Raw genomic sequence first — 14,121 nt, forward strand, 5'->3', positions numbered from 1 at the left:
TCCCCTACCTCCCTTCAACCCCTCCATCCCTCCCTATTTACAAAGACTTTGTTTCCATTTTTTCATTTTCTCATATTAATTCCATTCCCTTCTTTCCTTTCCCCTACCCCTCCCACTTCCCCTTCCCCTTTGCCCCTTTTCTTCCTATTTCACATTATCTTGTATACCTTTTAGTCCTTATTTACACTTTCAGTTTCTCACACTAGAGAAACTATTTGGTATTTACACATGTGTGTCCTGTTGATTTCACTTAAGAGTAGCGTCTCAATGTGCATCCATTTAGCAATAAATGTCTCTAATTTCTCATTTTTGATGGCTGAGTAGTACTCCATTTTATAGAAGAACCACATTTTCTTGATCCAGTCTCCGGTTGATGGGCATTTGGGCTGTTTCCACGCTTTAGCTATTACAAACTGTGCTGCTATGAACATGGGTGCACATATATCGCTGTGGTATGATTCTTTTAATTCTTTGGGGAAGATCCCCAGCAGAGGAATAGCTGGGTCAAATGGGACTTCCAGTCCTAGTTCTTTGAGGTATCTCCATACTGATTTCCACAGTGGTTGCACCAATCTACACTCCCACCAGCAGTGGAGCAGGGTTCCTCTTTCCCCACAGCCCCCCAGCATTTGTTATTGGCTGATTTCATGATAGCAGCCATTCTTTCTGGAGTGAGGTGGAATCTCAGCATTGTTTTCATTTGCATCTCTCGAATGACCAGTGATGTTGAACATTTTTTATATGTTTATTTGCCATGTCTACTTCTTTGCATGAGAAATGTCTGTTCATTTCAGATTCCCATTTTTGGACTGGGTCTTTAAATTTGGGAGGTCTGATTTTTTTTTAAGTTCTTTATAGATTCGAGATAGTAGACCTTTGTGTCTTCAATTTTTTAATTCCAGGATAGCTGTCTTCAAGTTTAATGCCATCTTAACAAAGCTTATAAACTTGCTAGATTTTCTCTTCTAAACATCTAATCCAATGCTCATTTTGATTATGTAGGGCCCTGAATTTGTCTTTCTTTCTTTCTTTCTTTCTTTCTTTCTTTCTTTCTTTCTTTCTTTCTTTCTTTCTTTCTTTCTTTTTTTCTGGTACTGGGGATCAAACTCGGGACCTTGAACTTGTGAAGCAGGTGATGGCACCACTGAGCTAAACCCCTGGCCCTGAATTTGTCTTTCTTTTGAGGGCAGTATTTCCCCTGCCGTGAGCTGAGTGATCAGAGAGGTGAGGTAACTTGCCCAGGGTCACTCAGCAAGGCCTGACAAGGGGACTGCGGTTTGGCTGAGGTCATTCTTGGGTGTCCCGGGCTCCCGAACAGGCTGTCCCAAGGCTCCTGGTCTGTGGTCTTGGCTTCCCACGGTCAGAAGGGACCAAGAACCGCTGTTTCCCTTCCTAGGAAGAGGGTTTTCCTTCTGTAAGAGAGCCTCCACGCACAAGCTGGTCTCAAGCCAGAAGCCCCACCATGCTCTGGTAAGTGGGGAGCCCTGCAGGCTACAGAAACCCAGGGTTCGAAGAGCACCAGTGGCCTCCTGTGGGTGGCACATCGCTGTGCCCTGCCCTGGCCTACCCCAGATTCTCGGGTGACCCATGGATTGAATGGCGCCCTGACCACAGGCACGCCGGCTGGGGAGCACAGGAGCGGAGCCAGCCCTTGGTGCGGCCTGCAGGGTGCAGTGCTTTTCTCTGTTTCCATCAGTGCTCAAGGCAGCCTGGAGCTGGCCAGTTACCAACACCTACTTCGGCCCTGCTTCTTCCCCAGCCTGTGCTCCTCCATGAGCACTGCTTCCCCTTCCACCTTACCTGCCTGGTTTGAGCTCCCATCACAGCTGCTGTGGGCTCCTAACAGATCACCGTTCGGGCTCCAGGGCATCCCTGCCATCTCTCCAAAGGGCAAAGCTAATTACATCTCCCACCTCGCCTGACCCCTGGCCCCCAGCACCTCCTTCCAGCCCAGAATGGGACCCTTTTCATACCTGAGAAGGCCCGGGCCCATCTCCAGCTCTGGGCTCTAGGGGTTCCTGCCTCAGTGGCCCTCTTTCAATTCTGTGTTTTCTACACTCCCTCCCTGAAGAGGGACCCTGTACTTGATGCTCCTTTGGTCCCAGGTCCCACCCTACGGCCATTTCCATGGCCCTCATCTCTGCCCAACTCCAAGTCCAGAGAGGTCACGAGGGTAGCATGGAACTAAGCAAATGCCACAAATCACAGCCAGCTTCGTCCTGGAGAGCCAGAAAGTAAATGTCCAGAAAGGGTTTGGCTAAACATATCAAGCCTTTGACTTCTTGCCTTTGTAAATAAAGCTTTATTGGCATACAGCCATCGCCCTTTACTATTGTGTACAACCACTTTTGCACCAATGTAGTTGAATACTTACAATAGAGACTCTCTGACTTGCAAAGCTGAGTATATTCTCTCTGTCTCTTTGCAGAAAAAAAAAAAATTGTCAACCTCTGGTCTAGAAAATATATACTCATCCTTCCATTTCAATTCCTGCTCTTGTATGTGGGTATTGGGGGAGATCTTTCTACTACCCTCTTAGACTTAGTGTATCAGGCCCTGCAAATTAATATCAAGTTTTATTTGATACTAATATTTTTTCACAATGCAAGGACCTTCAAAAAAAAAAAAAGTAAAAACCCCAAAGAGGCAGTTAGGTGTGATAGCTGGTATACTCTTTTATTTTAGTTTTTTAGGGGACAGGATCTCACTACATTGTTCAGGCTGGGCCTTGAACTCACTATGTAGCCCAAACTGGCCTTGAACTCATGGAAATCCTCCTGCCTCAGCTTCCCAAGTACTGGGATTACAGGCATGTGTCACCACACCTGGGTAATTTTAACAATATTAACAAATTGTGGAGACAAAGGAAAAGGAACTTGAGCTGCTAGGGATGTGAATTGTGAGAGGGTAAATATATGAGGAAAACTCATATGGAGTCATATGGGGTCATTTCAGTAAGGTTTGTTTTCCCAGATTCAAGTTGTTGGCATTTCCTGGGATGGGTTGTCTCCTCTTCCCATACAGGGGAGGGGAAGGGGTCCTCTTCACCAAGGGAAATTTACACTCTGCTTTCACATAGAGTGGAGATGGTAAAGAGCTTTTCCAGCCTTGGCTGCCTTTTAATTGCCTTCAGCTCCAAATAACCTTTATGCCAAAATGGCATATGTAGGGGTGACATTCTTTTATTGTGTATGGTGCTGAAGGCTGAATCCAGGCCTCATGGATGTTGGGCAGGTGCTGTACCACTGAGCTACACTGCCAGCCAGGACTGGCAGATGCTGATCCCCTTCGGTCTCACACGTAGCGCTAGCCTTCCCAGCCCTCTGGTCTGGATGGGTTCCTTGGCGTAGGTGCCCTCAGCCCTTTCTTTCAGATCATTCATGTAATTACTGTGGCTGTGGCTGTCTGACCTCTCATCTTCCAGTGCTGGGCCAGCAGCCCCGTTTATGATGCCAAAATCCCTGTTTCCTATCCTGTGCTTCATTCTTTTTTTTTTGTACTGGAGACTGAACTCAGGGCCTTCACACTGATCTACATCTCTAGCCCTTTTTTCATTTTTCTATTTTGAGTCAATATCTCACTAAGTCACTATGGTAAGTTACCCAGTTTGGGGTTTACTTTGAGATTCACCTGTCTTTTTTTTTTTTAGTTCTTTTATTGGTACATTTTAGGTATACAACACATTTACATTTATCATTGGGTGCTTGTACCTGTACATGATATATCTTGGTTCTTATTTTTTCCCCATTCCCTGTGCACCCTTCACCCACTCCACCCTTCCCTATTTACATAGATTTCATTTCCATTTTTTTTTCTTTTCTCATAGTTTTTCCTTTCCCTCTTTTCCTTTCCCCTTCCCCTCCCTTCACTCCTTTGTCTTTGGACCTTTTTTCCTATTGCAAATTATCAATTATTCATTTTAATCATTTTAACCCTTGTTTACACTATCAGTTTCTCACGCTAGAGAAACTATTCGGTATTTACACGTGTGGCCTATTTATTTCACTTAAGAGTATAGTCTCGATATCCATCCATTTAGCTATAAATGACTCTAGTTTTTCATTCTTTATGGCTAAGTAGTACTCCATTTTATTAAAAAACCACATCTTCTTTATCCAGTTTCCAGTTGATGGGCACTTGGGCTGTTTCCAAACTTTAGCTATTACAAACTGTGCCGCTATAAACATGGGTGCACATATATCGCTGTGGTATGATTCTAATTCTTCTGGGAAGATACCCAGCAGGGGAATAGCTGGGTCAAATGGGACCTCTAGTCCTAGTTCTTTGGAGATTCTCCTGTCTTAACCTCAGGAGTAGTTAGGATTACAGGTGGTCACCACTGTGCTCAATTTGTGCTTTTCAAATTTTAATTAATCAATTAATTAATTTGTGTTACTGGGGATTGAACCCAAGACCTTCACATTGAGCTGCATCCCCAGCCCTGTATTTTTAAAATTTTATTTATTTATTTATTGGTACCAGGGATCGAACTCAGGTCCTTGCGCTTGTGCAGCAGGCAGTGAAACTACTGAGCTAAGTCTCTGGACCAGCCCTGTGTTTATTTTGAGACAGGGTCTTGCAAAGTCACTAAGTTGCCCAGGCTGGGCTCAAACTTGCCATCCTCCTGCCTCAGCCTCTCAGAGAGAGTGCTGGAATCACAGGTGTGCGTCACCACACCCAGCTCAGGCTTCATCCTTAGCAGCTAGCTTGAGGCATGAGTCCTTGTAAGAACCCCCTCCACCCTGTCTGGGGTGTCTCTGCTCTAGGACAGGTTCAATCCCCAGTACCCCACACACACACACAAACAGAAAAAGACCCACATCAGTGCAAGGCGTCTCCCGCAGACAGCAGGCTGTCCCACCCCACCCCAGCTCCCCTCCTTACATTGTCCTTGCCTCTGCCACCAATCTGTCCCAGGCCTGTGCTACATGGAGCCCCAAACTCGTTTTCTAACAAATCCTAGCACCACCTCAACGCTATAAAAATCACTCGCTCTTGGGAACCAGCTGCACGGAGTAGGGGAGTTCTGCCTTTCTCCTGCCCATTCAAATATCTCATTTCTAAAAAAGCAAAGCACTTGTTGTTAAGGCTGGTGGACCGCTTGTCTGCCACTTGGTGGGCCATCTGCTTCACGTCCTACTTATCCTTAAAGACAGAATGAATATGTCTTCCTTCTTTCCTTGGAAGCCCTCCAGCTCTCCTCAGGCAGAATCCAGCATTCCCTGCCTTGGCTCCCTGAGCTAATCTCACACTGCTTGTGACAGACTAGGGGTTATCTCCCAATATCTGCTGCCTTCTTTATCTCTAAAAAGAGAACCTCTCATTTTCAGTTGAGCTTGTGCCTGGCCAGAATAAAGACTATAGTTCTTCATCTCCCCAACATCTATGCATAGCCATGTGATGAAGATTCAGTGAATGAGATTAAATGATTGAACCCCTTGGAAGTTTCTGGGAACCTTCCTTCTACATCTCCTTATTCTTTCCAACCTGCTGCCCGGAAAGTGAATGTGATGACTGGAGCTCTGGCTGCTATCTTGGGCCAGAGGACAAGGGTCCTATTTATTTATTTATTTATTTGTTTATTTATTTATTTATTTGGTACCGGGGATCGAACTCGGGTCCTTCTGCTTTTGAGGCAGGTGGCAGAACCACTGAGCTGAATCCTTAGCCCCAAGGGTCCTATTTTAGGAAAAGTGGAACCAGGAGCTTTAAAAGTCCCAGTCCTCAAGGGCTTAGTACAGTAGCAATACCACATGATTTGCAACCTTCAGACTTTTATGTGGGAAAGCAATTTCTACCTACTTTGAGCCATGGTTATTTTGAGTGTGTGTCATGCACATCCAAACGTTATCCTAGATTATATTTCCTCTGTATGCATTAGCTGACCTGGCCCTTAGGGAAACCTGGGCAGTAGATGGGTTAAATGACTTGCCCAGGATCACCCACTGGTGAGTGACAGCTGGGCCCCGATCTCCATTCTGCCTCCATCCCAGACCAGGTGCAGGCCCCTTCAGCCCCCAGTCTCTGCTGAGCTCCTGGGATTGTCTTTCTGCGCTTCCTTTGCTAAGAATGATGAGAACTATCTTAGATGTTGCACGTATTCCTCTCACTACCAGTGTTCCTAACTCTGTTCCTTTCCCTTTTCCTCCCCTGGAGTTTTCTAGTGTATGTTCAGCTGACAGGAGGGTCTCTTCTGCCAACTGGCATTCAGCAGGAAGCTCCCGATGCCAGAACACCCTGAAAGGTACAGTGACGACCAAATGCGACCTCTTGGCTTTTGACTTGGGTGTTATTTCCAAAGCCTTAGACTCCTGGCTTTGTTTGAACATAATTTGCTTTACTCTTGGGTCTTGGCACCAAGCAGTGGTCTTGACAGTTAAGTCTAACTTTTGCAATGATGGGTTTGCCACAGTGCTAGGATCTGTGGGGAAGCAGGCTTGTTAGCGCAGGAGGGAAATCAACTCACAACGTGATTGCAACACCTGTCCCCACCAGAAAGCAGCATTTGTTGAGGTAGGGACTAAATAGCACCTGGATCTTAGTTTATAAAGGTGACTGAATGGAAACACAGAAAGGACGATGCCATGGAAAGAAAAGTTTAATGTTACCACCCCCATCAAAAAGAGGGGCACAGCCTGCTTGGTGGGGGCACCAGCGTTGGTCAGGAAGAAGAAAAGAGCTAGGGGAAGGCATAGGTCACAGCTTTTATGGAGGTTCAGCAGGAAGAACAAAGAAGACAGAGAACACAGTTTAGGACTGGTGAGAGTGGATAGGCCCTCGGGGCTGCAGGCAGAGGCCTGTCCCTGGCTGGCTAGCACCTGGCTCAGGGCTGACTCAGACTCAGGTCAGAGCCAGCACTGGCATAGAATGTGAGCATTAGAGAAAGGAGCTGGCTCAGTGTGTGGCATCTGGATTGCAGGAGAAATGTCCCATAGACAATGCATGATCTAGAAACAGGGTTAGAATGAGAACTCTAGGTAATTTCATGTGTGTCATCATTATTCAAAAGATTTAAACTTTTTCTTGAGGGAGAAATAGAGGCTTGAAGAAGTTAGTATGATAATTATTTTTCAAAAAAGATGTTAAAGTTGGGCATGGTGGCATAGGCCAGTAATCCCAGCACTCAGGAGGCTGAGGCAGAAGGATCGCCGTGAGTTCAAGGCCAGCCTAGAGTACATAGTGAGTTCAAGGCCACCCTGGGCTACATAGTGAGACCATGTCTCAAAAACAAAACAAAAAATTGTGTAGATATGTTTTTAAAAAGCATGTGAATCGATCGGAGAGTATAGTCAGGGTTCCAAATGGAGATACATATTTCTGGGAGACTTTGTAAGTTCAAAATACATAGATATATTGAATTCCTGAAGACCCAGGAGTCAAAGGAGAAGTACTGTTAACAGAGTCATAGAGCAGAAGCCCAACTCCAGGGGTCCCCACCAGACCAGGCTTGGCCACCCGGCTTAATTGGCACTAACATGCAGTGGAGAAGTTTGGAAGGAACTCATTCAGGGCAGCCACACTGGGAAGGAACATCTTCAGGGTACTGGCAAGAGCTTCGGGATTATACAGAGAAGGACCGGAAGTGGGGTAGGGAGAAGAAGTGGGCATGCTCAAGCAGTCTTGGCCATGAGGCCTGGTTGATCATTGTCTCAGGAAGCTCGTCAGCCACAAGAAAGTTGTTGCTGCCTGGTGTATATTTGGCTAAAAAGCAAGTGAAATAATATGAATTTATCATAGCTGCATCCATTAGTATCTTAGAATGATCTGATTGTACCCATGTACTTTAGGAATGCCTTCTAGATTCTAGGAAGCTGAGATCTGCCATATGATCTTTCCTATACTGCTAACACACTCCAATGATCCTTTTTGTTGTTGTTGTTATTGTTGTTACTGTATCACTCTGACAGAACATCATCACTGTAAAACCCTGGTCTTGAGGAAAGCTACACAGCAAGTCAAGAGGATCTCAGAAGCAAGAGACTGTGAGAAGTTTTCTAAACAGGTGAGCACATGGCTGGAAATAGAACAGCAGAGGTGATTTAAAAACCTAACTCTCTGAAGATGTCATGGTAAGGACTGGGGTGTTTCTGACTGCAAATTCAGGTGACGTTCAGGAAGTCTCCTGAGGATTATCCTGGGTGAGGTAGGTACACACTGATGGAGCATTTTGGCTGGTATTATCCAGTTTCAAGTTATCTGTTGGAAACCCAAGAGCCTACATGTAATGAAAAGGAGTGTTGACAATCATTCCTGGGTGACGGTGTTGTTATGGGATTTACATGAAGTAATGGCAACAATTAACATTTAGTGAGCATTCAGTATATGTTTGCACTATATTAGACCTTATATACACAGCATTTTGTTGCCGCAGTCCTCTGCTATAGTTACTACTGTAATTCTCGAGTTTGTTAGTGCGGAAAGGGATGCTGAGAGGAGGTAACTAATTTAGCCAAGATTATGTATCTAGTGATAAAGCCAAGCACTTCATGCAGACCTGGTTGGCTCTGAGCCTGAGCCCTTAACCACTGAGTGTTGCCACCAGTACTGTCCTTAGCACATGAGACGTGCAAGGTGACTGTGTCTGCTCTTCTCCCCAATCTTCCATCTCTTTCTCATAAACCTCACCAGGTGGTCACTTCCACCAGTAGCACCTCCCACCTTGAATAGTGGGAAGAAGCCCTTAGGATACTGAACAGGTTTAGGGTCCTCTGCAAGACCAGCTAGCAGAAGAATCAGACTTAGGATTTGGGCCAAATATCAAGGATTGTAGTTTTGGTTTTTTAACCTTTTCCACCTCCACACCAGTTATCAATGCCTACTTCTCCTCAGAATTTAGCATGGAACTTTTGAGAAGGAGCAGGGCACGGCAGAAAAGATAGACATGGGTTCAAATCTTGGTGCTGCTTCTCACCAGTTATGTCACTTGCACAGATTAACTTTTCTGACTTTCTAGAAAATGGGAAAAATGCAGCTCAGCAATGTTATGGTTCTTAGCTCTTTCAAGGCTGGTGGGTTTGGTCTAGGCATGAAGGAAGGAGATGAGTGATCATGTCCAACAGTTAGAGTGGAGGGTGGCAGATTTTAAGAGGAATGGAAAACAGCTGAGATCTGAGACCTGGCAGGGAAGAGTGGAAGGGAGTTTCCAACAGTGAATCATTCATGAGGGTCTTGATGGAGGGTCCCGAGCAAAGAGCCAGCAAGCCACTCTGCCACTTTAGGAAGTATGGTGTACATGCCTATAATCCCAGTGCTCAGGAGCCTGACTGAGGCTGGAGGATCACAGTTCGAAACTAGAGTGGACTATGTAGTGGGTTCAGAGAGCCTGTTCCTATCCTTTGTTGACTTTTGCCTATTCCAAGAAAAAAATGTTTTCCATTTTTAGGATTCTTAGTCTTTTGCTTATTGATGTGTAGAAAAGATCAATTCTTTGTCATGTTTGGCCAAAAGAAACCCTCCTATTTAATTTTTTTTACCTTAGTCATGGTGTTTTAGGATAGAAATGTCTAATTTCTATACAATCATATTTAATTTTTTCTTTACCACCTATTCTCAATAAAATCTTAACCCAGATGTCACCAAGGGTCACACCACTCCTTGGAATTTAGCTGAAGGTTGATTTGAGCATTTGTTATATGATTTGCTTGAGTCTAGCTCCCTGTTAAGATGCCTGAGACTTGTGGGTCAGGAGTTGTGGTTCTCTGGAGTTAACTTGCTCTTCTGTCCTCCACATGGTTTGCACATAATGCATCGAGCCAAATGTGTAACTCACCTCCTCCTTGGTTCTCACCAAAACCACTGATGCAAGGCGTGTATGTGCATGTGTGTGTGTATGTAGAAGATTTATTAATGTCTAAAGCTATGAGAAGAATGGAAACCATAGCACAGTAATGCCAATAATTTTAAATTTAATACCAATTGCTTTTCTTTAAAAAAAAAAAATCTCTTTCCCACACTCACGTCAAGCCCATCAGCAAACCCCACCAAATTGCCTTCAGGACATACTGCAAACCTGACTGCTGCTCCCCCTTCCCTAGCAGCTACCAAGGCCAGGACATCAACTCTTTCCTCACCACTGTGGAGGCCCTGACTGCTCTGCCTGTGTCACTCTTCCCAGTGACAGTCATCCCTCCACACATCCATCAAAGAGAGCTCATTGAGAAATTAATCAGATGGTGTGGGTGGGGGGCACCCTGCTCGAAATCTCCAGCAGCTCCCATCACATTTAGAAAGAAATCCTAGCTCCACAACCTCCCTCTGCAGCCTCATCCTTCCTTCCAGCTTCCCAAGCTCCATCTGAGCCACACCGGCCACACTGAGCTCGTGTCTGCCACAGATCTTGTGCACCTGCTGTCCCCTCCATCTGGAACCCCCATGGCTCCCTCCCTCACATCATTGGATCTGCTGGGCTGTCACCTCACAAGGCAGGGTGGTCTTCCCTGAGCCCCCTGGAACATGGCCCCTCCTCCCTTCCGCCCATCGCCCCTGTGCCCACCCTGTTGCTTGTTATCACACACGACATCTGTTGCTTATTTATTGTTTTCCTAGGATTTATCTTGTTCTCTACTGAATCTCCAGTGCCTAAAACAGTGTGTACACATAATAATCACTCAGCAAATATTTGCTAGGTGAATTATTAACATCTTATAATAAATATATTTCCAGGCTCTTTTCCATCTTTTCTATTTACTGGTTTATTTTATATAATTGTATTTAAATAAATATATAATTTTTCTTTGAGTCAGAGTCTCACTATGCAGTTCAGGCTGGGCTTGAACTCACTTTATAGTACAAGCTGACCTCGAATTTGTGGCAATCCTCCTGCCTCAGCCTACCAATGCTGAGATTACAGGCATTTTTCACCATGCCTGGCAATAAATATATACTACAATCTATCCAATTTTGCATCTCAATTTTTACCTGAAACTTTTTTTTAAAGCTATCAACTCTTAATAAACTTTTTTTTTGTCTGTATTGGGGATCAAAGCCAGGACCTCACACATGCAAGGCAAGTGCTCTGATCTGAGCTACACCCCCAGCCTCATGAACATCTCAATAGTGGTCTCCTAGTGCTTTGGGTAAAGATATCAGTATCTTTTCCTTGGATATTAGCCTATTCTAAAATCAATTCCTGTGTGGGGTTTTGTTTTTTTTTTGGTACTGGGGATTGAACTCAGGACCTTGCACTTCCGAGGCAGGCCCAGTGCCACTGAGCTAAATCCTCAGCTCCAATTCCTGTGTTTAGTAAATATCCTGCAGTAGACCTCTTAGTCCCTAAAGTTCTTTTCTTGATTTTGATCATTTCCTTAGGTTGCTGGAGTTAGGTAACTGGAGTTAATGGATCAAAGGATGTGGGTGCCTTTAAGTTTCTTAATACGTGCTGTAAATATGGCAATGCATTATTTTTTCCTCTTTCTTTCCACCTCAGTCTCACCCGGCCTGCAAAAGCCCACCGCTGACTTCAAACCTCTTCAACATCTACGGGAAGAGCCCTCTGATCGTGTACTTCCTCCAGAACTATTCCAGGCTGCGCCAGCACGGAGGGAAAGGACCAAGGTCATACCATATCCTTGTCACTGCAGGTGGGGCACAGAAGCAGGGCTCAGGGAGAGGCACAGAGCCAGGCACCAAGTAGGTAGGTACTTGTTGGGGTGGCCTTCGAGATGAGCCTTAGAGCCAGAGTCTTGCTCATCTGAGTTCTAGATCTAAGAGCAGCCTGTGAACTGGCCAGGAGACCCTGAGCAAGTTGAACTCCCTGGGTGTGGTCTTTCTTCTATCTACTAGAATGAATGGGCTAACTAGGTACTAACCTACTTTGAAAACTAACACTTCTCAGGTGCTCACTGAGTGCGTCCTGATCAGTGCTTTTTGTGTCCTGGGTAGTTCATCTAACACCCTCCTCTCACACGCCTCTCACCTGGTCCCATGTTCGAATTTCTAGCCCCATTGCTATTTATCCCAATGATTAATTAAAAAAAAAATCAGATCCCAAGAAGACAGATGTGGCACTTGTTATCCTGAGTCTTAGCAGTTTATGATAGAGGTCAGAAAATGAGTTTTACCTGGGATCAAATTGGTCTCTTGGTCCAAATAGACTTGGACTCTGGAACCAACTCTACCACTAACCAGCCAAGTAATTTTAGATAAGTATCAGTTTCTCTCTAGGACTCCTTTTTTTCTTTTTCTCTTTTGGTTTTTTGAGACAGAGTGCTGCTATGCAGTCCAGGCTGGCCTTGAACTCACAGCGATCCTCCTGCCTCAGCCTCTGCAGTGCTGGGATTACAGGCGTGTGCCACCATGCCGGTTTATTTCTATTTTATAGATAAGGAAATGGAGACATAGGGCATGAAGGATGTCTTGTCTGAGCTCCCACAGCTGGTGACAACCGTAGTTGAGATTCTAACCCATGGGGGAAGCATGGAGGAAGGGACCAGAGATTGCTTCAACATGCACACTTGAGATGGAGCTTCTGAAAGCAGAGCTGGGTTCCCTCCAGCCCACCTCGCTCCCCTGTGACCCTGCAGCAGGAACTCCAGGTGACAGTCTGATGGTGCTTCCTGACTCCCTCCCTTCGGCAGGGGCAGAGGATCAAGGCTGTCTTTAGAGGTGGGAACCCATCAGGCTGCAGAGAGCAGGCCATGGCCAACAGCAGGGGGCTGTCATCTGCTCAGAATATAGGACTCGCACCCCAAAACACAGGGCACTCCCCCTACCCCGTGCCATCCCAACTCTAGCCCCCACATTAGGCTCAGGCCACTGATAATGCAGGGTCCACACAGCCCCAAATGTGGATTCTCCTTGACCTTGAGAAGCACTGAATCCACCCCAACCTACGCCAAGGTCATCAGCCTGACCCTGAGCAACATGAAGAACTACAGGGACCACTTTGAGCAGTTGAACCAGCTTCACCACAGTGAATGGAATTATTTTGATAGTCACCTAAAGGACCTGCATGACCGCTTCCTGAGGTATGGAAGGGGCGTTAGCATGGTCCCTGTAAGTTTAGTAGGGGAGGGTGGCATCTTAATCACTGTCCACATTCTTGTGGTCAAAATGGAAACTCCTCAGAAACCAGCTCTTTTCTTTAAAAAGTTATTTTTTAAAGTGGTACCGAAAGTATAGCTCAGTGGTAGAGCACATGGCTAGCAGGCATGAGGCTCTGGATTCCATCCTCAGCACCAAAAAAAGGAAAAGCTATTTTTTTCTAACTTCTAAAAATGTTTTATGGGGCTGGGGATGTAGCTCACTCAGCACCACAGCGCCTGCCTGGCAAGCTCAAGGCCCTGAGTTTGATTCCTGGTACAAAAAAAAAGAAAAAAGTATATTCCACTAGGCATGGTAGCTCATGCCTATAATCCCAGCACTCTGGAAGGCTGAGACAGGAGAATTGCAAGTTCAAGCCCACCTTGAGCAATTTAGTAAGACCCTATCTTAAAATTTAAAAATTTAAAAAGGGGATGGGGATCTAGCTCAGTCCAAAGGGTCTGGGTTTAATCTCACATATGCACCCATGTGTGTGTGTGTGTGTGTGTGTGTGTGTGTGTGTGTGTTGCTCAATGAAAGCAAACAAAATACCTGAAAGTACACATTACTAATATTTTTCTATAAATTCTCCCAGTCTTTTTTTTCTGGACACATATCTGTATCATTAAACAAAAATAGTAGATTTATACCATCAATCTGTTCTTTAAACCTTTTTCCCCACTTACTAGGATATTATGAACATTTTTTTCTGTTTTTCCATATTTTGGTTTTATTTAGAAATTTTAACCAGGTGTGGTAGTGCACACCTGTGATCCCAGCACTTGGGAGGCTGAGGCAGGAGGATCACTGTGAGTTCAAGGCCAGCCTGAACTACATAGTGAGACTCTGTCTCAAAATAAATAAATAAATAAATGAAACCAAAACGAAAATAGGAAGGATTTAGCACAGTGGTTCTGACCCCTGCCTTGCAAGCGCAAGGTTCAGAGTTCGATTCCTAGTACTAAAAAAAAAAGTTCTTGTCCTAAAAAGGAAAAAGTTTTTCAGATCTTTTGGTAGAGTTGAGAGAACTATACAATGATCAACATTTGCCATCACTGCCTTATTACCAAATACCCACATTTTCTTCCTCTCCTTTGTATG

At 45.0% G+C, this 14,121-nt stretch overlaps 1 protein-coding gene across 1 annotated transcript in view; it reads left to right on the top strand.

Annotated features, from left to right (window-relative positions):
- Fam227a (family with sequence similarity 227 member A) overlaps positions 1–14,121 on the top strand; it is a 50,393-nt gene that overhangs the window by 22,144 nt on the left and 14,128 nt on the right. Inside the window, 6 exon segments of the mRNA XM_087214217.1 lie at positions 1,397–1,470; positions 1,615–1,654; positions 5,960–6,244; positions 7,908–8,002; positions 11,426–11,584; positions 12,676–12,965. Of these exon segments, the coding sequence (XP_087070343.1) occupies positions 1,397–1,470; positions 1,615–1,654; positions 5,960–6,244; positions 7,908–8,002; positions 11,426–11,584; positions 12,676–12,965 (943 nt within the window).

The sequence above is a fragment of the Heterocephalus glaber genome, unplaced genomic scaffold (assembly GCF_053883595.1).
Source record: "Heterocephalus glaber isolate CG9 unplaced genomic scaffold, H.glaber_assembly_v1.0 deba00001444, whole genome shotgun sequence".
Taxonomy (NCBI): domain Eukaryota; kingdom Metazoa; phylum Chordata; class Mammalia; order Rodentia; family Bathyergidae; genus Heterocephalus; species Heterocephalus glaber.